This window comes from Piliocolobus tephrosceles, chromosome 16 (genome assembly GCF_002776525.5).
Source record: "Piliocolobus tephrosceles isolate RC106 chromosome 16, ASM277652v3, whole genome shotgun sequence".
Classification (NCBI taxonomy): domain Eukaryota; kingdom Metazoa; phylum Chordata; class Mammalia; order Primates; family Cercopithecidae; genus Piliocolobus; species Piliocolobus tephrosceles.
The window spans coordinates 75,427,938-75,453,098 of NC_045449.1; the positions used below are offsets into that span (position 1 = coordinate 75,427,938).

General features: G+C 47.6%; 1 protein-coding gene across 1 annotated transcript in view; it reads right to left on the minus strand.

The window, feature by feature from the left end:
• NPLOC4 (NPL4 homolog, ubiquitin recognition factor) overlaps positions 1-25,161 on the minus strand; it is a 102,965-nt gene that overhangs the window by 66,441 nt on the left and 11,363 nt on the right. Inside the window, exons 3-9 of the mRNA XM_031934242.1 lie at positions 23,548-23,660; positions 15,783-15,959; positions 13,007-13,055; positions 11,506-11,600; positions 9,151-9,274; positions 7,020-7,199; positions 2,940-3,026 (exon numbers count right to left, since the gene is read on the minus strand). Of these exons, the coding sequence (XP_031790102.1) occupies positions 2,940-3,026; positions 7,020-7,199; positions 9,151-9,274; positions 11,506-11,600; positions 13,007-13,055; positions 15,783-15,959; positions 23,548-23,660 (825 nt within the window). The remainder of the gene's footprint in view (positions 1-2,939; positions 3,027-7,019; positions 7,200-9,150; positions 9,275-11,505; positions 11,601-13,006; positions 13,056-15,782; positions 15,960-23,547; positions 23,661-25,161) is intronic.

Here is a 25,161-nt window from a genome sequence, read left to right on the forward strand (position 1 = left end):
CTCAAAAAAAAAAAAAAAAAAAAAATTAGCTGGACATGGCCAGGCGTGGTGGCTCATGCCTGTAATCCCACCACTTCAGGAGGTCAAGAGGGCGGATCACGAGATCACGAGGTCAGGAGATCAAGACCATCCTGGCTAACACGGTGAAACCCTGTCTCTACTAAAAATACAAAAAAATTAGCTAGCTGAGACGGCAGGTGCCTGTAGTCCCAGCTACTCAGGAGGTTGAGGCAGGAGAATGGCGTGAGCCTGGGAGGTGGGGCTTGCAGTGAGCCAAGAGCGCGTCACTGTACTCCAGCCTGGGTGACAGAGTGAGACTCCATCTTTAAAAAAAAAAAAAGATAGATGATGAATGTTTTCTGGCTTTTGCCCAGAGAGCTTAAAAGGAATGTTCTCAGTCAGAAGCTCCTATTTGTGAGCCAGCTTAATCTACATCAATGGGTTCCTCAAGTAAGATGCCAGGCCACACCCAGGGATCTCCATCTCTGTTCAGTAGAAACTGGCTATGCTCCCTCTGGTGCTGCTGTTAGAGATGAGTTTCTTCAGCACCAACTCTGCCCAGCACCATGCTGGATGCAAGAGACACAGCAGTGAGTGAGACCAACAGAAGGTGGGTGAAAAAGGCACTTAAACTCCCAAGAGGAAGACAGACAACAGGCAAGCAAATAAACATTTCATAGAGTAGGTCTTTCCCGACAAGCTAAGAAAAAGGATTCCTAGAGAAAGGCACTTAAGATAAAAGGGGAAACAGAATGCAGACTTCACATAGCTGCTCCTGGGAGCTCCAGTTCAAGGCCAGAAGGAAGCATCTGAGGGTATTGGGATCCGAAACCCGCGACCCAGCACCCCCTGCACGTTCAGTGTGGCAGTGCCTGTGTGCGGTGGGATCCTCAGGCCCACCTCTGCCTGTGAATTCCTGCACCAGAAGCCTGTCGCAAGGCCGCAGGAGTAGCACTTGGGTCCCGGCAGTTGTCACTTCTGTCCTTGGGAAGGATCTGCGGCCCGTGACTCTCCCCAGCACTACCTGACACACAACTCTTCCCATCCATCCCCAGCAGATATGACCAGCACACTGGGAGACTTTCACTGTCTTTAAAGATGCCCCAGTGAGGCCGGGCGCGGTGGCTCAAGCCTGTAATCCCAGCACTTTGGGAGGCCGAGACGGGCGGATCACGAGGTCAGGAGATCGAGACCATCCTGGCTAACACGGTGAAACCCCGTCTCTACTAAAAATACAAAAAAAAAACTAGGCGGGCGCCTATAGTCCCAGCTACTCCGGAGGCTGAGGCAGGAGAATGGCATAAACCCGGGAGGCAGAGCTTGCAGTGAGCTGAGATCCGGCCACTGCACTCCAGTCCGGGCGACAGAGCGAGACTCCGCCTCAAAAAAAAAAAAAAAAAAAAGATGCCCCAGTGAATGAAAACCCAAGGTGATGGCAACAGAGAAAATGAGACTTAAAGGATTAATGTAATTAAGCAGTAAATAAAGCAGAATCAAAATCAAACTGAGAAATATAAGGGCTTAGAAACTCATATTTTGAGCCAGGCATGGTGGCTCATACTTATAATCCCAGAACTTTGGGAGACCAAGGCGGGTGGATCACCCGACGTCGGGAGTTTAAGACCAGCCTGGCCAACATGGTGAAACCCCATCTCTATTAAAAATACAAAAATTAACCGGGCGTTGTGGCGGGCGCCTATAATCCCAGCTACTCAGGAGACTGAGGCAGGAGAATCACTTGAACCCGGGAGGCAGGTGTTGCAGTGAGCCAAGATCGTGCCACTGCACTCCAGCCTGGGTGACAGAGCAAGACTCCTTAAAATAACGTAACGTAACATAACGTAACGTAACGTAACGTAACGTAACGTAACGTAACGTAACATAACATAACATAAAATGAGAAACTCATGTTCTGAAAAAAGTATTTAAGTAATTTCAAGATTATGAATTTTAAGACTACAACAAATTAGGCCAAAAAATTGGACCAATCTCTTTTCAACAAGAGAACTTCCAGAATTTGAACCAAAATATGACCCTAAATGAAGATGCTGACTCCTTGTTAGAAACAGGATGTTTCATAAGAGAGTAAAACGGTGTGTGGACTGCTCACTGACACTAGGTTTTAAGTCACATTTGCAGTCTTACCCCCCTCATCTGTAGAGAGGATGAAATAATCTAGAGATTATTTTTCACAGTCTAAGATGATTAGGAAATAAAGGATAAAACATACTTACTAATATTAAACTTGTAAGATATGTTCAAATTCATGGCTCTACATGAATTTATAAAAATCGTTCCTGGGAACTTTATCAATGATGTCAGATAAACCAGATCAACAGAATAAAAAAGGAAATCCTTTTCTCATTTTCTAACTGTTCCATGAAACTAGGAAGAACCGTAGGCTCAGAGAGCTAAATTATCAACAGGAAATGAAACGATGATTGATGACAGAACAGCAGAAGCTCCAAGTGCACGCCATGGAACATGAACGCTGTCAACGGAACGCCAGCCTTGACTGTCCTCGGCTTCCAAGCTACATGAAGGAACGGTTCAGGCAGAAGGGACACACATGCACAGGGGAGCCAGCAGGGGTGCAGCTGGGGTGTGACTCCTGCTTCTATTTCCCACTTGAAGCAGTCCTCAAGAAGTGTGCTGGAAGGCTGAAATACAACAGCCAGATCCGCACTGGGATTTTTGTGTGTGTGTGTGTGTGTGCTCAAGAAAACATTCTCATTTTAGTTTAAGTCAGAGGAACATAAAAGCTATTGGTGCCCAATAAACACACGTGAAGTTTCAAAACGTATGGTGCCTGCACCTGACCTTGTGCAGCTGGGGAGAGCCCGTCCTGGACACAGCCCAGCCACTCCCCCAACTCTCCCTGGCCTGGATGCTCAACAGAGCCTGGCCACGCCCCGTTTGGCTGCCGGATGCCTCAGTACCTTCCGCAGGCCAAGTTTGGCAGCAATTTCATCGACCACTTCAGCTTTTGGATCCTCAAGAAGCTCCAAGCTGTTCTGTGTACCAATCTGCAGGGAATCAAAGGGAGAAGACGGACTTAGAGCAGAGGGCTCAGGAAGCAGCACTCCAAGCCCTCCCAATTCCAGCTCCAGGTCACAAGGAGTGCTGGGGGCCTCCTAGTCAGAAAGGAGAACTACAGCCACAGATAAAACACATGCGACACGCCTCCCGGCTTCTCTAAGGTTGCGCTGTGCCTTTTACTAGGACTGCAAAACACGTGGCACACAGGGCCCAGCTGATGTGTGTGGCACGGCTCTGCATCAGGAGCGCTCAGGACTAAGGGGAGGTCTATACTCCTGCCTGTTTTAAAAGTTCCTTCATCAGGAAATGAAGTTATTTTCAAACTTCCTTGGATAAGTAGCTTCACTTCAAACAGCTTTGGCTAAATTAGGCAAGACTCAAAAACTGTAAGGTAACATCCTTTCCCAGAAAACAGGCCTGGACAATCTGTGTGCCGCTCCGCAGAGACAATGCGCTTGGCTTCACAGCTAAGGTACTGAGTTGGAGAGATACTATGAACTCCACAGAGAGCGATGAGCTCACCAACCCTAAGGAAGGGAAAAGGCATTCGAAAATCAGCCACCTCCTTCCGCCTGGCACAGGGTAGTCGATGAGTTGTGGCTTCGACTGGCTCCCATGCAACTGAAACCAGCCACGGCACATCACTTCCCAGAGTGGACCAAGCTTACCAAAATCGTTAATGTTCACTTAAATGTAGCCTGCGGGTCATTAATAGGTATCATTTCATGCAGAAATCCCAGCAATAAGAATAGGAAAGGTAAAGGTAATCCCAAATTGAGTTGCAGTAACTGGACATATCCTTGCAAATTAGTCAAAATCTGGCAAAACCACAAAGAAGTTTACATTTGCTGGGTATTACCCATATGGAGGTCATTAATACCTCCAGAACATAGGTTAAACCACAAACTCAGAGACAAATCTGAGGAAAAGGAGTTGTTTAATGACATGTGGCAACATAAGCAAATTTTTGTGTGTGTATTTTTAGTAGAAACGGGGTTTTGATCTGTCGGCCAGGCTGGTCTTGAACTCCTAGCCTCAAGTGATCTGCCTTGCCCCTACAAAGTGCTGGGATTACAGGTGTGAGCCACCACGCCTGGCCTCAATTATACTTTTTAATAGAACCACTGAGCTCTCCATGAAAGAGACCCCTTAAAAAAAAACTGAATCTGAATACTTTTTGCTTGGAAAAGCAGCATACTGAGTACAGCACAGTGACCTAAGGGTTGAGACTTCACTGGCGGGGTCTCTACTGCCATCTAGTGTCTCTTTTTAAAAGAACACTAGATTCTGCCAGGCAAAGGCCTCATGAAACACTACATCTATTGTTATGCAAAGATACCAAAACTGTCACTGAAAATCCATATAAATACAGCCAAGAAAGACACACATTCGTGCAGGGGCCACTAGCAAGCCTGTACACCAGCTATCACCCAGGCACAAGCTGCAGTTTCAGACTCTAATCAGCAACCCCTGAGAGCAGCTGCAGGGCACCCCAGCCCGCCTCCCAGTCAGGTTATTTAAATAGGAAGCCAGTCATCCAGTGATCTCCACAAGACAGTGTTAGGTGGAAAAAGTGCACATAATATAGTATACACACAAAGAAACGAAGGATAGTATGATTGTGTGTGCATGCATGTGTGAGTGTATCTGCTTACATTAAAAATGTCACACATACAAAAAAAAAACAAAACTAGCCAGGCTCAGTGGCATACATCGACAGTCCCAGCTACTTGAGAGAAAGATAAGAGGATCTCGCTCAGGAGATCCTCTTACAAAACAAAACAAAACAAAACAAAAAATCAAACTTCTGCCAGGCACAATGGCTCATGCTGGTAATTCTAGTACTTTAGGAGACCAAGGCAGTAGGATCACTTGAGGTCAGGAGTTTGAGACCAGCATGGGCAACACAGAGACCCTCTCTGTATTTAAAAAAAAAAAAAAAACAATTAAAAAAATCAGGCCGGGCGCAGTAGTTTACGCCTATAATCCCAGCACTTTGGGAGGCTGAGGCGGGTGGATCACGAGGTCAGGAGTTTGAGACCAGCCTGACCAACATGGTGAAACCCCATCTCTACTAAAAATACAAAAATTAGCCAGGCATGGTGGCGGCACCTGTAATCCCAGCTATTCAGGAGGCTGAGGCAGGAGAATCACTTGAACTGGGAGGTGGAGGTTGAAGTGAGTGGAGATCACGCCACCGCACTCCAGCCTGAGCAACAGAGTAAAACTCTGTCTCAAAACTAAAAAAAAAACAAATCAAACTTCAGGAAGTCCAACTAAAAAGATTTTAGGCTGAGCATGGTGGCTCACACTTGTAATCCCAGAATTTTGGTAGGCTGAGGCGAGTGGACTGTGTGAGCCCAGGAGTTCCAAATCAGCCTGGGCAACATGGCGAGATCTGTCTCCACACACACACTATACACACACACACACACACACACACACACATATATGTCAGGCGTGGTGGTGCATGCTTGTAGTCCCAGATACTTGGGAGGCTGAGGCAGGAGGACTGCTTGAGCCCAGGAGGGCTGCAATTGGGGCTGCACTGAGCCGTGATGGGACTACTGCACTCCAGCCTGGGCAACAGAGTGAGACGCTGTCTCAAAAAGAAAACAGGTTTTAAATTCTAGGGGCTACCTCTAGAGGAAAGCAGGGTAAAGGGAAATGAATAAGCCTTGTTTGTAAATATGACTTTGGAAATGTGCACATTTTTTTTCTTTTTCAACTTTTAAAAATACTTCTGGCTGGGCACAGTGGCTCATACCTGTAATCCCAACACTTCAGGAGGCCAAGATGTGAAGATCACTTGAGACCAGTAGTTCAAGACCAACAATATAGCGAGACCCTGACTCTACCAAAAATTTAAAAATTAGCTTGCATGGTGGCATGCACCTGTAGTCCCAGCTACTCAGAAGTCTGAGGCAGGAAGATCGCTTGAGCCCAGGAGGTCAAGACTGCAGTAAGCCATGATTGCACAACTGCACTCCAGTCTGGGCAACAGAGCAAGACTCATCTCTAAAAAATAAATAAATAAAAATTAAAAATTTCTAACATAACAGCTAATGTAAAGAATTTTACAATGAATGCTCATATACCCATCACTAGATTCAGCATGAACATTTCCTACGCACTATCTGTCCCTCTAGTCACCCATCAATCCGTTTTTCTATTGGATTTCAAGTAAATTACAGACATAAATGTACTTCTCCCTAAATAGTACAGCATGCGTATCACTAACTAGCATTAAATATCTGTTTAGTTTTTACTTTTGCAATAAAATGTATGTAAAACACACTATATAAATATTATACATAATTACAAAACAAATTACAATTTATATAAATATACACACACAGCCCAGTTCCTAAAAACTGGAAATACAATGTGTAAGTGGTTGGTGGCACAATCATACTGAGAGGGCCTTTCAAGCACAGTGACTAGCTGTGTACACACCCTACAGATACACCCTCAGGACACTTCTTTCTCCTCCAAACAAATCTTAGGTTGTTTTCAGTCCTATTTTGGTGGCAGTTTTGCTATTCTGGTGACACTCTGGTGATTCGTGCTGAGGTGTGTCTGTGGCCTTCTCCATGGCCCCTAAGACAGTGACTGCTGCACAGCGGAAGAGACACAGAATGACACAAGGAGGACTGAGCACCTGGACACTACGGAGGCAATGAGCATACCTGGACACAGATAGCAGACGAGATAAAAACAATGGATCAATAGTGGCAAATGTACCGGGTGTGTAAGAAAATATCCTCATCCTTAGTAACTGAAATAACTATCCAATATACTGAAGGTTTCAGGAGCCACGTTCTCACTCTCCAATAACTCAGAAAATGTTGTGCATGTGCACCGGCGTGTGACAGAGGGGGCACAAACAACAGAGAAAACAGGGCAAGGCCTCGCCGAAAGGGTGTCCCCCACAGCCTCCAAACACAGAAACTCAGGAACTTGAATCCCATCATGTTTACCTGAGGTGGCTCATAAATCGCAGCCACTTCAGCCCTGATGCCAAGGGGAATGTCCTTGTGCTCCGTGTACCGTCCATATAAGTACCCGAAATGCTGGTTCCCTGTCTTTCTCCAGAAGTCAAGAAAGCGGTCAGCGACGGTGTGATTCTCAAACATGATATTGTCCACATGCCTGTACTTCTGTAGAGTTAACAAGAGTGGCCTGATGAAAACATGCCATCGAAAATAAATCACTTGTTTCTCTAGCACAAACCATTCATAAGTATATTTTACCTAGTTCTTTAAAAAACAAACCAATAGGGAGTGATGGTGCATGCTTGTGGTGCCAGATACTCAAGAGGCCGAGGCTAGAGGATCACTTGAGCCCAGGAGTTCAAGTCCAGCCTGGGCGACAGAATGAGACCCCTGTATCTTAAAAAATAATCATCTGGGCCGGGTGCAGTGGCTCACACCTGTAATCCCAGCACTTTGGGAGGCCGAGGCAGGCGGATCACGAGGTCAGGAGATCAAGACCATCCTGACTAACACAATGAAACCCCATCTCTACTAAAAATACAAAAAATTAGCCAGGCGTGGTGGCAGGCGCCTGTAGTACCAGCTACTGGGGAGGCTGAGGCAGGATAATGGCGTGAACCTGGGAGGCGGAGCTTGCAGTGAGCCAAGATGGCACCACTGCACTCCAGGCGACACCAAGACACCATCTCAAAAAATAAAAAAATAAAAAATAAATCTGCTATTCTATTCAAAAAAATAAAAACAATAAACATTACTAAAGAAAAAAACCAGTCAGGTGTGGTGGTTTATGCCTATAATACCAGCACTTTGGGAGACCGAGGCAGGCAGATCTCTTGAGGCCAGGAGTTAAACCTCAAAAATTATTCAACACAGTGAAACCCTGTCTCTACTAAAAACACAAAAATTAGCCAGGTGTGGTGGCTCATGCCTGTAGTCCCAGCTACTCGGGAGGCTGAGGCAATAGAATCGCTTGCACCTGGGAGGCGGAGGTTGCAGTGAGCTGAGATTGCACCAACTGCAATTCAGCCTGGGCTACAGAGTGAGACTCGGTCTCAAAAAAACAAAAAAACGAAACAAAACAAAAACGCTCTGCCCTTTAGACCACTTCAGGGTCCGGTGGCAGGGTGGGGCGGGGAGGTATAGGAGGGTGGAGATGGCTTTCATCTATCAATAAATTCAAAATAATTCCATTGTGATTTCACCTAAAATACAGGTTTTCACAATCTCTAGGGCAAAAAACAAACGAGTTTTCTTTTTTCTTTTTGAGATGGAGTCTCACTCTGTCACCCAGGCTGGAGTGCAATGGCATGGTCTTGGCTCACTGCAACCTCCACCTCCCGGGCTCAAGTGATTCTCCGGCCTCAGCCTCCTGAGCAACTGGGACAACAGGCGCCTGCCACCACGCCCGGTTAATTTTTGTATTTTTAGTAGAGATGGGGTTTCACCATGTTGGCCAGGCTGGTCTCGAACTCCTGACCTCAGGTGATCCACCCGCCTCAGCCTCCCAAAGTGCTGGGATGACAGGTGTGAGCCACCGGGCCCGGCCAAAATAAAGTAGTTTTCAAGAAGAAAAAAGGAATGGAGAACACAGGAGATTTCCAAAAAAGTCAAGGAGGCCACGGAATTCTCTCTAAGGAGCCGTTTTCTCCAAGGGCACGGTGGCAGCAGGAAGGCGAGGCAGCCTACTCTCAGAGGTGGGACGACGAGAGCAGAACATCCAGAAAGGCTGAACGCCCCTCCTTCCTGAGCCACATTCTCTCCTTAAGCCAGCCTGGACGGGTGCTCAGAGCTGGTCCAAGGGATGCCCCTTTACCAACCTTCAGAGCCAGTTTCCTCACAACTACTGAGGATTTTAAATAATCACCAGGAACATTCTGTCTCCATATGAGCCAGCAAAAAAGAGAACTGAGGGCTCATACTCCACACCTCCAAGAGCAAGAAGTCTTAAAAATGACATATTCAGCGTACCCCTTCCACAAAAGGGTCATTCAATCCATCAAACAGTACTGAAAATCCACCACGCAGATGCTGATGGCATTCCACTCCAAGGGGCTCTTCTGGAAATACTCATTTCTCAGCCATGAAAACAAATCTAGACAGACAGGGAACATCTCACCTGTCTGTTCAGTGTGATGGCGCTCGGCTGGCACTTAGTACAGATGCCGTTCGGCCACGGGAGGTGCCCCTCGCACCCTGACTTAATCTTGCAGCTGATGTTCTCCAGGGCAACAAATTTCCCCCTACGTAGAAGAGAAGCAACTGACTTAAACATCACATTGGTGAGAAGTTGAGCAAGAGGCTGGAAGCTACATGTTAAGTATCTTACACCTCCTGAACAGCATCTCAGGAGCTAAGCACGTGGCAGCAGCAGGGAAGATGTGCTCAGATGTTTCTAATGGAAGCTCTACCTGCAGTTCCAACATATTCCGAATCCTAGCTTGTCCCACACACTTCAACCATACAGAAACACACAACTACTTTCCTACCAAACTTTGGTGTTTTTTTTTACTATCTATCACTAACATGCAAGAAAGTTTGCAAGAATACTGCAGAGTATCTATTGATGTCACCTGTGCCACTGAGCGGACATGAGGCTTGTACAGGTTTCATTAAATTATCAGCAACGTTGACATTAGCCCAGGACTTAGATATTTGTAAAAAATTCTTATTCATGGGAAAAATCTGATTAGGATATATAATTAAGGCATCTTCACTGCTTTAAGCTAAAATAAAAACTACTGTTGAAGATTGTTAATGAGAAAGTCCTGGACCCTACTCTGAACTTTTTCTTTTTCTCCAGCTTTACTGAAACATAAATGACCAAAAAAAAAAAAAATCTGTATCTTTAAGGTGGACGTGAGGTTTCGTTTTTCAGATAAAAACTATATACTTACAGTGTAAGAAATGATGTTCTGAAACATGCCCACACTGTGGAATGGCTAAATTAAGCTAATTAACATATGCATTACCTCACATACTGATCATTTTTTGTGGTGAGCCATTTTTGGTATCATAGCATCTAGGAAGAAATGACTCGTCACCAAATCTGCATGTTAATGGCAGCCACAAACACGCCCCCACTAGAGACCGTGTTCCTTGACCTAGACTGACAAAAGGCTGACCAAGTCTCTTTCACTACCATCAATCTGCACCCACTCCTTAGTCCAGAGAGTTCCATAGCTTTCCCCACTGACAAGCAATAGTGGGTTTCTAGTAGGTTTCTTCTTCTGGTCTAACATTTTTAAAAAGTCATTTTAGGATGTCAGCGGGTTGTCAGAGAAAAGCTACAATCAGGCGAATATGACATCCTTCACAAAATGTTGCTGACTTCAGTTCAGCCACCATCTCCTCTTGTCGCACTGACAGGAATTACAAAATAATAGCTGAAGCCTGTTACTTTCTGGTAGGGTGTACAGAGAGCCAACAGGAGAAGGTCGTACCGGCAAGGACTTGCCATGGCTTAAAAGAAATCAAAATGATCAGTTCATCCCTCTCTGGCCACTGTTACCACCTGTGCCTACCTGGCTGAGCCTGTGGGCAACTACTGTGGTACCCTGAGGACAAGTGGCTGCAGCCCCTGCTGTGGCTGAAAACCAAGCTGACTCAGAGGCCGGACTCTAGGGAAAGGATTGCCAGGCACTGAAGTGGGGGAGCTGAGATTATCACAGGGTAGTTGTTTTTCTGAAAAGCAGAGAATGAACTCAGACCACAGATACAACAGGCCACCATCACAGATGCTATCTTGCCGGGGCGGCGTGTGTGGGGACAGCCTCTGTCCGACACTGCACTGTGGCTACGCAACTAGATGCCTGCACAGTCACTGCCTTGCTAGCTCCCTTCTACAACCAGGTTGGCCAGGTGAGGTGGCTCACACCTGTAATCCAGCACTTTGGGGAAACCAAGGCAGGAGGATCACTTGAGCCAAGGAGTTCCAGACCAGCCTGGGCAACATAGTGAGACCCCATCTCTTAAAAACATATATGCGGGCCAGGCGCGGTGGCTCACATCTGTAATCCCAGCACTGTGGGAGGTCGAGGTGGGCGGATCACGAGGTCAGGAGATCTACACCATCCTGGCTAACACAGTGAAACCCCGCCTCTACTAAAAATACAAAAAATTAGCTGGGCATGGTGGTAGGCACCTGTAGTCCCAGCTACTCGGGAGGCTAAGGCAGGAGAATGGCGTGAACCCGGGAGGCGGAGCTTGCAGTGAGCCAAGATTGCACGACTGCACTCCAGCCTGGGCGACAGAGCCAGACTCTGTCTCAAAAAAAAAACAAAAAACAAAAAACAAAAAAAAAAACCATGTATGTGTACATAAAAAATAAATATAGAACCAGGGTAACATTCAAAGGCGTGTGGCCCCTTCTCATCTTTACTTCTCTCATTCACACATTCAGTGGCTATAAGCAACAACTGCCAGATACACAAAAAGGAATTTACGCACAACCAGGTTATAGCAAGCTGCTTACTTGTCAGCCCCTCCAGTCAGCTTCCGGATGTAGGCATGGAAGGACATGTGCTTCACAGGAGGCTCGAGATGGTTTAGATAGTCCTCATCGAATGGCTGCCAAGACACAGAATAAGCAAGTGCAGTCATACCTGCCAGGTGCTCCAGGTGCTGAGCCTCCGCTGTGCACAGAGGCCAGGCAGCATGGCCTCGGCAAGTCAAGGCCCACAGCCAAAGCAGGTACTGGGGTCTCCCTTACCACTCTAGGTCAGAACCAAGTTTTTCTTTTTTCAATTAATTGCTTTTCGTTATTGTTGTTTTTGTGTGTTCTGTTTGTTTGAGACAGAGTCTCACTCTGTCGCCCAGGCTGGAGTACAATGGCACAGCGGCACAATCTCTGCTCACTGCAACCTCCACCTCTGGGTTCAAGCGATTCTTCTGCCTCTGCCTCCCAAGTAGCTGGGACTACAGGCACGCGCCACCACGCCTGGCTAATTTTTGTATTTTTAGTAGAGACGGGGTTTCAGCATATTGGCCAGGCTGGTCTCAAACTCTTGACCTCGTGATCCACCCGCCTCAGCCTCCCAAAGTGCTAGGATTACAGGCGTGAGCCACTGAGTCCAGCCAATTTAATTGTTTTAGAGATGGGGTCTCACGCTGTTGCCCAGGCTGGAGTACAGTGGCGCAATCAAGGCTCACTGCAGCCTCGACCTCCCAGCCTCAAGTGATTCTCTTGCCTCAGCTTCCCAAGTAGCTGGGACTACAGGTGTGAACCATCACACTCAGCTAATTTTTTAAATTTTTTGTAGAGACAGGGTATACAAAAAAGAGTTGCCCAGGCTCAACAACTCCTAGGTTCAAGTGATCCTCTCACCCTGGCCTCCCAAAGTGTTGGGACTACAGGTGTGAACAGCACATAGCCGGAAGCAAGTTTTTCTTTGTGTGCCAGTTATCTTTTCAAGATTAAAATGGATCTCTATTAAAAACAAAACGTTCTAAGTCAAATGAGTTTCAGGAAAATTCTGCAAAAAGAAATGCCACAAGAATGCAAGAGATGCCTCATGAAGAAAATCAGGTTGGCCTTGCTGCTGTAAATCCAGCATTCACAGCTCCAGTCAGCATTATTATGGTAACTCTCAATCTCACCAGGACAAACCAGTACAAGAGATGTGAGATTCAAGGCAAAGTAAATCAAAACAATGATAAGCACGGAAGCCGACAGACTCAGCTTTGTGTCAGATCTGAAAAGGATTGTCCAGGGAGCCTGCTGTAAATGCTGCCCCTTTATCACAGCCACACAAATGCTTCAGCCATTCATAATCAAGCGAGAAGGTCACTCCCATAAATAAAGGCTCATCCTGTGTGCAGCTTGCACTAGGGGGAATATGAGGCCCCGGGCAATAAATAGATAAGTTCTTTGAACCACTACAACCAAGTGCATGGACTCAGGGAAAGCACTTAAGACAGCTGTCTACCCGCAGCCCCCCACACCGGCCCAGAACTTACTCCGCAGAGACTCTCACCTCTAGAGGGACGCAGTGCACGCATTTCCCCAAAGGGCCGTGGCGGCATCTGAGGAGAGTAACAAGGCAGAAAAAGGCAGAGCAGTGAGGATGTCTGTGTTCCGCTGCTGCCATCTCACACGTACGTCCTACTTTAACAGTGTTTCTGTGCCCACATGGAGTTATATTCCAGATGGCACATGGATGAACGTTTATATTTTAATTGTTGTTTTGTTTTGTTTAAAGACAGTCTCTCACTCTATCACCCAGGCTGGAGTGCAATGGTGATCATGGCTCACTGCAGCCTTGACTTCCTGGGCTCAAGCACTCCCACCTCAGCCTCCCGAGTATCTGGGACTCCAGGTGTGCAGCACCACACCCAGCAGTTTACTATTTATGTTGACATGAATGAGAAAAAACTGACCCGCACATCAAACCTGTGACTTCATGGGGATCGACTGCTTAAAATGACACAAACCAAAGATAAAAGTGAACGAACTCAAAGTCAATTTATGTAGTTTTCTGGCCGAAGGTGGTGGCTCACACCTCTAATCCCAACACTTTGGGAGGCTGAGATGGGTGGATCACCTGAGGTCAGGAGTTAAAGACAAGCCTGGCCAACACGGTGAATCCCCGTCTCTACTGAAAATACAAAAATTAGTTGGGTATGGTGGCAAGTGCCTGTAATGCCAGCTACTAGGGAGGCTGAGGCAAGAGAATCACTTGAACCTGGGAGGAGAAGGTTGCAATGAGCTCAGATTGTGCCACTGCACTCCAGCCTGGACAACAAGAGTGAAATTCCATCTCAAAAAAATAAATAAAATAGTTTTTTTGTTTGTTTGTTTGTTTGTTTTTTTGAGACGGAGTTTTACTCTGTCACCCAGGCTGGAGTGCAGTGGTGCGATCTCAGCTCACTGCAACCTCCACCTCCTGGGTTCAAGTGATTCTCCTATCTCAGCCTCCCAAGTAGCTGGGATTACAGGCACACACCACCACACCTGGCTAATTTTTGTATTTTTAGTAGAGACGGGGTTTCACCATATTGGTCAGGCTGGTCTTGAACTCCTGACCTTAAGTGATCCACCCGCCTCAGCCTCCCAAAGTGCTGGGATTACAGGCATGAGCAACTGTGTCCGGCCAAGTCCATTTAAAGTGTTAAATAAATAATAACAAAGCTAGTACGTGAACATGGCAAAGGGCCTGAGAGCAGTGCATAAATAATCCAAGTTTGGAAAATACCTACTTCATGTGCATTTTGGGAAATAACAGAAAAAAAAAAAAAAAAAACTTGTCCCATGGGTTTCTGACATTTTCAGTCACAGAAGCCTTGGGAGCACAACACACACAACATGAAGGCAGCGGTGGGGTGGTGAGACGCCGGTGGCAGTCCCTCTGGGGCTCCATCAGATCCCTTTCTAAATGGAGTCGGAATTCTTAGATGCATACAGGCTCTGTGTTTCGAAACAGAGGTGGTCTCTGTACTTCCTAATAAACAGGCAGGCTCTACCTGATGACAGGTGAGAATACACACACACACGCTTTCTCTCTCAAAAGCTGCTAATGAAGCAATGAAAACAGATCATGCAAGCAAGCCAGCGCCAGACCCCTGGGAGGAAACACAAATGGAAAAGGCATGCCAGCTAATGGCTATGGCTACAAAGTGGCTCCATGCCAATGGCAGCTGAGCGCCATTTATGGTTCTCTGAGCTAAGACATAAAAGTTGCTAATGCAGCATTTGGAATCCCAGTATCTCAAAGTCAGCACCCTGTCACATCTACAGAGTGATGCATTTTGAAAACGACCCCACTGCAGAGACAACCTTCGCTCAGATAATTTCACATGGCCAAGTGTAAACTCAGATCCTTCTCACTGGTTTATTTAAAAGGAATTGCGGCAGGGCGCGGTGGCTCAAGCCTGTAATTCCAGCACTTTGGGAGGCCGAGACGGGCGGATCACGAGGTCAGGAGTTCAAGACCATCCTGGCTAACACGGTGAAACCACGTCTCTACTAAAAAAAATACAAAAAAGCTAGCCGGGCGAGGTGGCTGGCGCCTGTAGTCCCAGCTACTCGGGAGGCTGAGACAGGAGAATGGCGGAAACCCGGGAGGCGGAGCTTGCAGTGAGCTGAGATCCGGCCACTGCACTCCAGCCTGGGCGACAGAGCGAGACTCCGTCTCAAAAAAAAAGGAATTGCAAAAAATATAAAACAAACAAATATATATACATAAACACTTCATATAGCCCCAGGTAAGGAGGGAATATTCCAAGGCACAGCATCTTCTGCAAGTGAAATGCTCGCTGCAGGGATGGAGAGCGCACACTAGTGTGGCAGGTCAAAATCATCCAACCACTACGAAATGAGAGACACAGCACGCACCTCGCACGGGTGCACACACAACCACCTGCCCCTTCCTTCTTCCCTCCCCTGCAGCTGCTGACTAACGTCCCACTCTGCACGGAAGTCAGCATCTCCAGAGGACATCACAGTAAAGACTTGGTGTGAGGCCCCCAACTCCCGCGATACCTTTCCAGTCTCTTTGTATCCAATGCTTCAAAAGTTTTTATGGGAACATATTTTGAGATTGAAACTGATAAAAAGCTAAAAAACAACAACAAAAACTGATAAAAAGCTAACAAGATAACTTGGAAGTAAAGTTTAACCTGAAGATAGTAAAACTTCAGACTTACATTTCTTCATCAGATACTTATTAAAACAGGACATATTATAAATATTTCCCTTTATTCATCCATTAAGATCACCACATGTAGGACCCTGGAATCCCATGGATCACTTACAGCTGTGGGTCTCGGCTTCGGTAAATCTTCCCATCCTGTTTGCTGAGGTACTGATCAATCTCATCCTCCACCACGTTGGGAGCGCCAAAGACCTTGAAGCCCGGTGGAGCTGACGTCTCCATTTCAGATGAGGGCCCAGCAAGGCTCGAGGGAAACAGGAACAACAAATCGCCATGCCTGTTCAAATGACAAACAGAGGCCAATGCCTTCCCTTACCACCTGAGCTTCATGGAAGCCCAACTCGGATATCTGCAAAAAGCAAATGTCAACACCCACCCCTGTAGGGCCTAAATAATGAGGTTTCTAATTTTAAGACCAGAATTCTCTTCTGACATCTCCCCTGTGTTTCTTGGCATTATCAAGACCAGTATGCAGGTTCTCTGGAATTTAATGTCTCTTACAATTTTACCTTAAAGTCTGTGAAGCCTCCATACACCTAAATGATTTTGCATGCACACACAGCCACAATGGACCTGCTGGGCTTCAGGGCCTCTCCTCCCACCTCTCACCCTCTGCTTGGCCCCCACCTCCCTCAGCCATTCCTCTGGCCTCTGGGAGGCTCCCTCCTCCCCCAACACTGCATGTGCTGGCTGCATGTATCTCCACTGCTTTATTGGCGTTCACATACACACGTAAGCACAGGCACACATGGAAGCTGTCACTACTTTTAAAAAGTGGGATTGGCCAGGCTCGGTGGCTCATGTCTGTAATCCCAGCACTTTGGGAGGCCAAGGTAGATGGATCACGAGGTCAAGAGATCGAGACCATCCTGACCAACATGGTAAAACCTGTCTCTATTAAAAATACAAAAAAATTAGCTGGGCGTGGTGGCACATGCCTGTAGTCCCAGCTACTCGGGAGGCTGAGGCAGGAGAATCACTTGAACCCAGGAGGCGGAGGTATCAGTTAGCTGAGATCACGCCACTGCACTCCAGCCTGGCGACAGAGCAAGACTCCACCACAAAAAAAAAAAAAAAAAAAAAACTGAGATTAGCAGAGACATGCTTTTCTACTTCAACAACCCCTCATAAAATCCTCCAAATATAAGGGGTCCACGTCTAATTGCTATGACAATGGCCGCACGTTCCCCAGTGAGGCTGCTTAACCACTGCTCAGCCACTCCCACACTGACAAGTATGCACACTGTCTGCCAGTTTCTGCCACCATCAACACCACCCAAAAACACCCACGGACAGACGTCCCTGCAGTTTTCCTTCTAAAGGGCAAACTCCCAAGAGTCATGCTTAAGGGTTTCTGTTTGTCTCTGAAGCTGCTGACATACTGCTTTCCAAAAAGGCTGCCACAAGTCACATTTGGTTTTCTATCGCTTTCAGTCTAAAGAGTCACGCTGCCAACTTGGTGCCAGGCTTGACTGCCATGGCAAACTGCTGACCTCGGAGGCGAACAAGCATCTCCACTCACAGTCCACAGAAGCCGCCTGGGGTCCCAAGTGACCAGAGATGGCTGCCAACACTAACCCTCCAGGCCAGCCTAGGAAGAAAGGCTGCAGCATGTCCTCTGATAGATATTTAACTGCTGCCAACAAGACACACACACAGGACACAGACTGAGAGGGCAGGATCCACAGCTCCAAACCAATACAGTGAAGGAAGAACAGAGGCCTCAAGGACATATGGACACAGGGCTCAGGGCAGCTCTTCAACTAATTTCTTCCCTCCCCTTCTTCTTCCCTCATTTGGGGGTGATGAACATTACCAAACATTATCAAGACAGAGACATCTCTTTTTTTTTTTTTTTTTTTTTTTGAGACAGAGTCTTGCTCTGTCACCCAGGCTAGAGTGCAGTGGCGCAATCTTGGCACACAGGAACCTGCATCTCCCAGGTTTAAGCGATTCTCCTGCCTCAGCCTCCCAAGTAGCTGGGATTACAGGCATGTGCCTGCCACCACGCCCAGATACTTACTGTATTTTCAGTAGAGACGAGGTTTCTCCATGTTGGACAGGCTGGTCTCAAACTCCTGACCTCAGGTGATCCGCCTGCCTCGGCCTCCCAAAGTGCTAGGATTACAGGCGTGAGCCACCGCGTCCAGCCAAGACGTCTGTTTCTAATAGCAGATTACATATTCCTAAACACCCTCTAACTACTAATATAAAAAACTTGACTTACACACTAGATCAATTTCAAAAAATATACTCTAGGGCCGGGCGCGGTGGCTCAAGCCTGTAATCCCAGCACTTTGGGAGGCTGAGGCAGACGGATCACGAGGTCAGGAGATCGAGACCATCCTGGCTAACACGGTGAAACCCCGTCTCTGCTAAAAAAATGCAAAAAAACTAGCTGGGCGAGGTGGCGGGCGCCTGTAGTCCCAGCTACTCAGGAGGCTGAGGCAGGAGAATGGCGTCAACCCAGGAGGCGGAGCTTGTAGTGAGCCGAGATCCGGCCACCGCACTCCAGCCTGGGCAACAGAGTGAGACTCCGTCTCAAAAAAAAAAATATATATATATATATATATACACACACACACACACACATACTCTAAAATCAATTGCTGAGCTCTAAAGAAAGTGGAGGAAATCCTCAGGGGACAAACCCAGCAGTGCACTCAAAACAGCAGCCAGCAACACAGAGCTCAGAGCTGCTTGCGGGGCCAAGGCCACTCTCAGTAATTCACTCACATCTTTGGGCTTACAGCGGTTTGCTGGGCACTGGGAGACAAGGACTTGAGCTTCCCTGCCCAAAGGGGGCAACTGAGTCTGAAACTTCCACATAAATGCAGATAACCAAAGAATGCCTGAACAGCTGTGAAAAACCTACCAGCTGAAAATAGGAACCAAGGAGAAAGCCCATCTGCCTCTATCTAGTACATAGCAAAAAAACCAAAAAAAAAGTCACCTCTGAGACTGTAACTAAAGGCCTGCTGGGCCATGAATCTGGGGCAGAACCAGGGATGGCGACATCTGGTTCGGAAAGTCCAAAGACAGAAATTAACTTGAGGGAGTTGTAGGTCCATCACACCCCCCTGTGCCAACAAAACCAAATGCAAACCTTCTCTGTAGAAAAGCTGCTAAATCTGGGCCGGGCAGAGTGGCTCACACCTGGAATCCCAGCACTTTGGGAGGCCAAGGTGGGAAGATCACGAGGTCAGGAGATTGAGACCATCCTGGGTAACACGGTGAAACCTCGTCTCTGCTAAAAATACCAAAAAAATTAGCCGGGCGTGGTGGCGGCACCTGTAGTCCCAGCTACTCGGGAGGCTGAGGCAGGAGAATGGCATGAACCCAGGAGGTGGAGCTTGCAGTGAGCCGAGATGGCGCTATTGCACTCCAACCTGGGCGACAGAGCGAGACTCCGTCTCAAAAAAAAAAGCAGAGTAACACACTACCACGCAAGTAAGAGTAAGAGTGGGTAGAGACATAACTAACCGAGAGTTAGACTGGCAAAGACTCAGAGACAGAAATTATGAGACAGAATATCAACCTCTATATGGGATATTAAATGAACAATGGAATGGAAGAAGAGGGTTAGTGACAGAGGCTATCCAAAATGACCAGGTGGGATTCTAGGACGTGGAGGTGGCAGGCGCCGAAGTCAGTGGCTCTTCCCAAATCTCCCTCCTGCAGACAGCTAGACTGCATGCTAGGTCCCACCGATGCATCTACAGCAATGTGGGGGCAGGGACACAAGTGGGGGCAGACAGATACCAACAGTCACGAGACCCAAGAGGCAGGCTCCCAAGTCTCACAGCCCTGATGGGGAGCACTCAACCACCCAGTGGTCTTCACTGGAGGCCAGTGGGCCAACGTGGCAGCAGAGCAGAAACTAGGAGAAACCAGGAGCAACATGGCACCTGTGAGTGCTTGAAGCCAACAGCCAGATTTAGGGGGAAAAAAATCAGATTATTTATTTATTTATATACTTTTGAGACAGGGTCTTGCTCTGTTGCCCAGCTGCTGTGCAGTGGCACAATCATAGCTCACAATGGTGTCGACAAAGACCCTGTCTCTAAAGAAAAAAAAAGAGGGGGCCGGGTGTGATGGGTCACTCCTGTAATCCCAGCACTTCGGGAGGCTGAGGCCAGCGGATCACCTGAGGCTGGGAGTTCAAGACCAGCCTGACCAACATGGAGAAAGCCCATCTCTACTTAAAAATACAAAATTAGGCCGGGTGCGGTGGCTCAAGCCTGTAATCCCAGCACTTTTGGAGGCCGAGATGGGCGGATCACGAGGTCAGGAGATCGAGACCATCCTGGCTAACACGGTGAAACCCCGTCTCTACTAAAAAATACAAAAAACAAGCCGGGCGAGGTGGCGGGCGCCTGTAGTCCCAGCTACTTGGGAGGCTGAGGCAAGAGAATGGCGTAAACACGGGAGGCAGAGTTTACAGTGAGCTGAGATCCAGCCACTGCACTCCAACCCGGATGACAGAGCAAGACTCTGTCTCAACAAAAAAAAAAAATACAAAATTAGGCCGGGCGCGGTGGCTCACACCCAGCACTTTGGGAGGCCGAGGCAGGTGGATCACGAGGTCAGGAGACTGAGACCACCCTGGCTAACACGGTGAGACTCCACCTCTACAAAAAATACAAAAAATTAGCCAGGATGTTGGCGGGCACCTGTAGTCCCAGCTATTCCGGAGGCTGAGGCAGGAGGATGGCGTGAACCCGGGAGGTGGAGCTTGTAGTGAGCCAAGATCACGCCACTGCGCTCCAGCCTGGGCAACAGAGCGAGACTCCGTCTCAAAAAAAAAAAAAAAAAATGAGCCGGGCATGGTGGAACATGTCTGTAATCCCAGTTACTCAGGAGGCTGAGACAGGAGAATCGCTTGAACCCAGAGGGTGGAGGTTGCAGTGAGCTGAGATCATTCCACTGCACCCCAACCTGGGCAACAAGAACGAAACTCTTTCTCAAAAAAAAAAAAAGAAAGAAAGAAAGAAAAAAAAAAGAACAAAGGCAGGGAGCCAGGTGTGGTGGCTCACATCTGTAACGCCAACACTTTGGGGGGCTGAGGCAGGCAGATCACCTGAGGTCAAGAGATTGAGACCAGCCTGGCCAACATGGTGAAATCCCGTCTCTACTAAAAATACAAAAATTACTTGGGCATGGTGGTGGGCACCTGTAGTCCCAGCTACTCAGGAGGCTGAGGCAGGAGAATTGCTTGAACCTGGGAGACAGAGGCTGCAGTGAGCTGAGATCGCACCACTGCCCTCCAGCCTGAGCAAGAGTGAGACTGTGTCTCAAAAAAAAAAAAAAAAAAAAAAAAGGTAGGTGTACAGCACCCCATGGTCCTGCTGAGGGAATGGCCTGAGTCTGTCAGGCCTCTGTAAACCACTGTGGATCAGCAGGAAATCCAGGACACAGAGGGTAATGCTGAAGTGTCTTGTGAACATGAAATCAGCAAGACCTCAGAGTGGGACACCCTACAGGTCAAGGGACAAGTTCCTCAACAGATAAATGTTAAGAAAAGGAAAGAGATAGAAGGCAAACCTGAAGATTACAAGATGTAAGACATACAAATTTCCTTAGAAAGCAAGACTCACTGGCAGTGTCTAGGGACTGCACTTAAGTAATGAAAGAATAAAGAGCTGGGCACAGGGGCTCACACCTGTAATCCTAGCACTTTGGAAGGCCAAGGCGGGCAGATCATGAGGTCAGGAGTTTGAGACCAGCTTGGCCAACACAGTGAAACCCCATCTCTACGTAAGTAGTCCCAGCTACTCGGGAGGCTGAGGCAGGAGAAATGCCTGAACCCGGGAGGTGGAGGTTGCAGTGAGCTGAGATCACGCCATTGCACTCCAGCCTGGGTGACAGAGCGAGACTCCATCTCAAAAAAAAAAAAAAAAGAAAAAAAGAACAGCAGATACCGTTAGGGAAATTTCTGGGGTGGCTGCCAATGCCTCATCCCCAGACCTGCTTGGTGCTTGCAATGGTGACACATAAGGTTCATCCATCAAGGCATACACTGTCCTCTGAGGTGTTCAGTATGCATTTTGTTTAATAATTACAAAGGGGAGGGAGAAAAAAAGGCCAAGCAACAGGAGAGAAGGAAGGAAGGCAAGAGCAGCGGGACACAAGCATGGTTATGAGCTGAGAGTTCCTCTGGCTGAGACAGAGGGTGTGCACTCACATTCTCTTTACCTTTAGATACGGTTACATGTTCCACATTTAAACTTTAAAAAAAAAAAAATTACCAGCCAGATTTGATTTAAAAATGAAAAATGTGCCTGTAATCCCAGCTACTCAGGAGGCTGAGGCAGGAGGATCACTTGAGCCCAGAAGGTCGAGGCTGCAGTGAGTTATGATCGCACAACCGCACTCTAGCCTGGGTGACAGGGCGAGATTCTGTCTCAAGAAAAGGAAAAGGAAGGAAGGAAGGAAGGAAGGATTATCAAGATGCAAAACCCTTCAAGAAAGAAAGAAAAGAGAGTTGGCCGGGAGCAGTGGCTCAAGCCTGTTAATCCCAGCACTTTGGGAGGCCGAGACGGGCGGATCACGAGGTCAGGAGATCGAGACCATCCTGGCTAACATGGCGAAACCCCGTCTCTACTAAAAAATACAAAAAACTAGCCGGGCGAGGTGGCAGGCGCCTGTAGTCCCAGCTACTCGGGAGGCTGAGGCAGGAGAATGGCATAAACCCGGGAGGCGGAGCTTGCAGTGAGCTGAGATCCGGCCACTGCACTCCAGCCTGGGCGACAGAGCGAGACTCCGTCTCAAAAAAAAAAAAAAAAAAAAAAAAAAAAACACAAAGAAAAGAGAGAGAGAGAAGAGAAGAGAAAAGAGAAGAGAAGAGAGAAAAAAGAATTATCAAGATGCAAAACCCTTCACAAGCTCAAAGGAAGGGTCACTCTGGAAATGAACAATAACAAGAGGTTTCATTTCACCTCATCACAGGGGTAGGCAAACAGTAGGTGCCAAATAAATCTTTGTTAAGAACAAATAAATGCTACGATTGCATATTGTGTCCCTAGATATATTAATCTGTGAATCTAAAAGTGACCAAAGTGCAAAACCAGCCTATCATTCTGGCTGGTAAACAGACTCACAGCCCACTGCCAGCAGGTCCCAGGCCCACCACTGAGCCAGTGGCCACAGCACATGCAACCTGCAGCGTCGAGAGGAAAACTGACCACTCACTCCCTAAGGACTGAACTGATCTAAGGGATATGTGAGCAAGTGCCCAGACGGTTTCGATGGGAGCCAGTACACGTGTTCCGTAAAGGGCCAGTCAATACTTTCAGCTTTGCAGGCCTCATGGTCTATCACAACTACTGAACTCTGCCCTTGTAACATGAAAACTGGCACCAACAACGCGACCTGGCTGTGTTCCAGTAACACTTTACAAAAACAGGCAGCAGCCAGGCTGTGATAAGAGGTCTCTGAGTCCTGAAGGTCCTGAATGACCAACTCGAGGGGGTGGCACGGGCCACTGCACTGTCGGCACTCCTACCCAAGCCGGCAGGGCTAACGCGGTTTCCCCGCACGCAGCTGCGTTCAAAGTCTTTCACTCACACAAGCAGCTGAGTATGCAGCGCACTCCATGCCATACATGGACAGAGACAATAACTTTCTCCTCAGTGACACAAACTCCAGAATTCTGCAAAGTCAATTAAAATCTGCTCAATAGTAACGGCAGATTCAGGATAATTACTGACTCCCTGGCAAGCAACACAGTCACATGTATTCTGGTCAGTGGATCAGACCATAATGAGTGGTGTGAAGAGGAAAGAGGATAAAACTGGGCAACCTCGGACAGATCATGGGGACCTCATTTCCCCCCATTCCCTGCTTCCTCCTCAGAGGACACTTACTTGATTTTTAGCAAGTTGAGGGATTTGTTGGAGGAGGCTGTTATCTCTCCGGTCTTGTTTCTATTGATGTAAACTGAGAAGCCGTTATTTTGGAAGCCAAACTCCTTTGCAACCTAAAACAAGGCCAAAAGAACAGAAATGTAATAAAATGCTAAATATCACCACACATACCATACACACACCAGGCATTACTAGAAGAGTATTCACCAAATTTGGAAAGTGCTAATCATTCACCAAATTCCTCTTGCTATTTTTTTTTTTTTTTTTTTGAGACGGAGTCTCACTCTGTCGCCCGGGCTGGAGTGCAGTGGCCGGATCTCAGCTCACTGCAAGCTCCTCCTCCCGGGTTTAGGCCATTCTCCTGCCTCAGCCTCCCGAGTAGCTGGGACTACAGGCGCCCGCCACCTCGCCCAGCTAGTTTTTTATGTTTTTTAGTAGAGACGGGGTTTCACCGTGTTAGCCAGGATGGTCCTCTTGCTATTTTGCTCTTATAAAGAAATTTGTACTGCTCACAAAGGTGTCAATTAAAACAAATAAAGTGGCCAAAAAAGCAACGGTCTTGTCAATTATGAAACTTTATAACACATTTAAGACTTTGAAGCAAACAAGAGTTATGGCTATCTTTGTTTTGTTTTCAGAGTCTCACTCTGTGGCCCAGGCTAGAGTGCAGTGGCATGATCTTGGCTCACTGCACCTTCACCTCCTGGGTTCCCGCCATTCTCCTGCCTCAGCCTCCCAAGTAGCTGGGATTACAGGCGTCTGCCACCATGCCCGGCTAATTTTTGTATTTTTAGTAGAGACGGGGTTTCGCCATGTTGGCCAGACTGGTCTCAAACTCCTGACCTCAGGTGATCCACCCACCTCAGCCTCCCAAAGTGCTGGGATTACAGGCATAAGCCACCATGCCCGGCCAGTGGCTATGTTTGAAAAGTTCAATTTCTACTTTTGAACTCAACTGTAAAAACCCAATTCCAGGCCAGGCACGGTGGTTCACGCCTGTAATCCCAGCACTCTGGGAGGATGAGGTGAGAGGATCATCTGAGGTTAGGAGTTCGAGACCAGCCTGACCAACATGGTGAATCCCCATCTTTAGTGAAACTTGCAAAATTAGCTGGGCGTGGTGGCACATGCCTGTAATCCCAGCTACTTGGGAGGCTGAAGCAGGAGAATCACTTGAAGCTGGGAGGTAGAGGTTGCAGGGAGCCGAGATCGCGCTATTCCACTCCAGCTTGGGCAACAAGAGCAAAACTCAAGCTGGGTGTGGAGGCTCACACCTATAATCTCATCACTATGGGAGGCCAAGGCGGGTAGATCACGAGGCCAGGAGTTTGAGACAAGCTGGTCAACATAGTGAAACTGTCTCTACCAAAAATACAAAAATTAGCCAGGCATGGTGGCACATACCTGTAATCCCAGCTACCCAGGAGGTTGAGGCAGAACTGCTTGAACCCAGAAGGTGGAGGCTATAGTAAGCCAAGATCACGCCACTGCACTTCGGCCTGGGCGACAGAGCAAGACTTTGTTTCTCAAAAAAAAAAAAAAAAAAAAGGGCCGAGCACGGTGGCTCACACCTGAAATCCCAGCACTTTGGGAGGCCGAGGCGGGGGGATCACG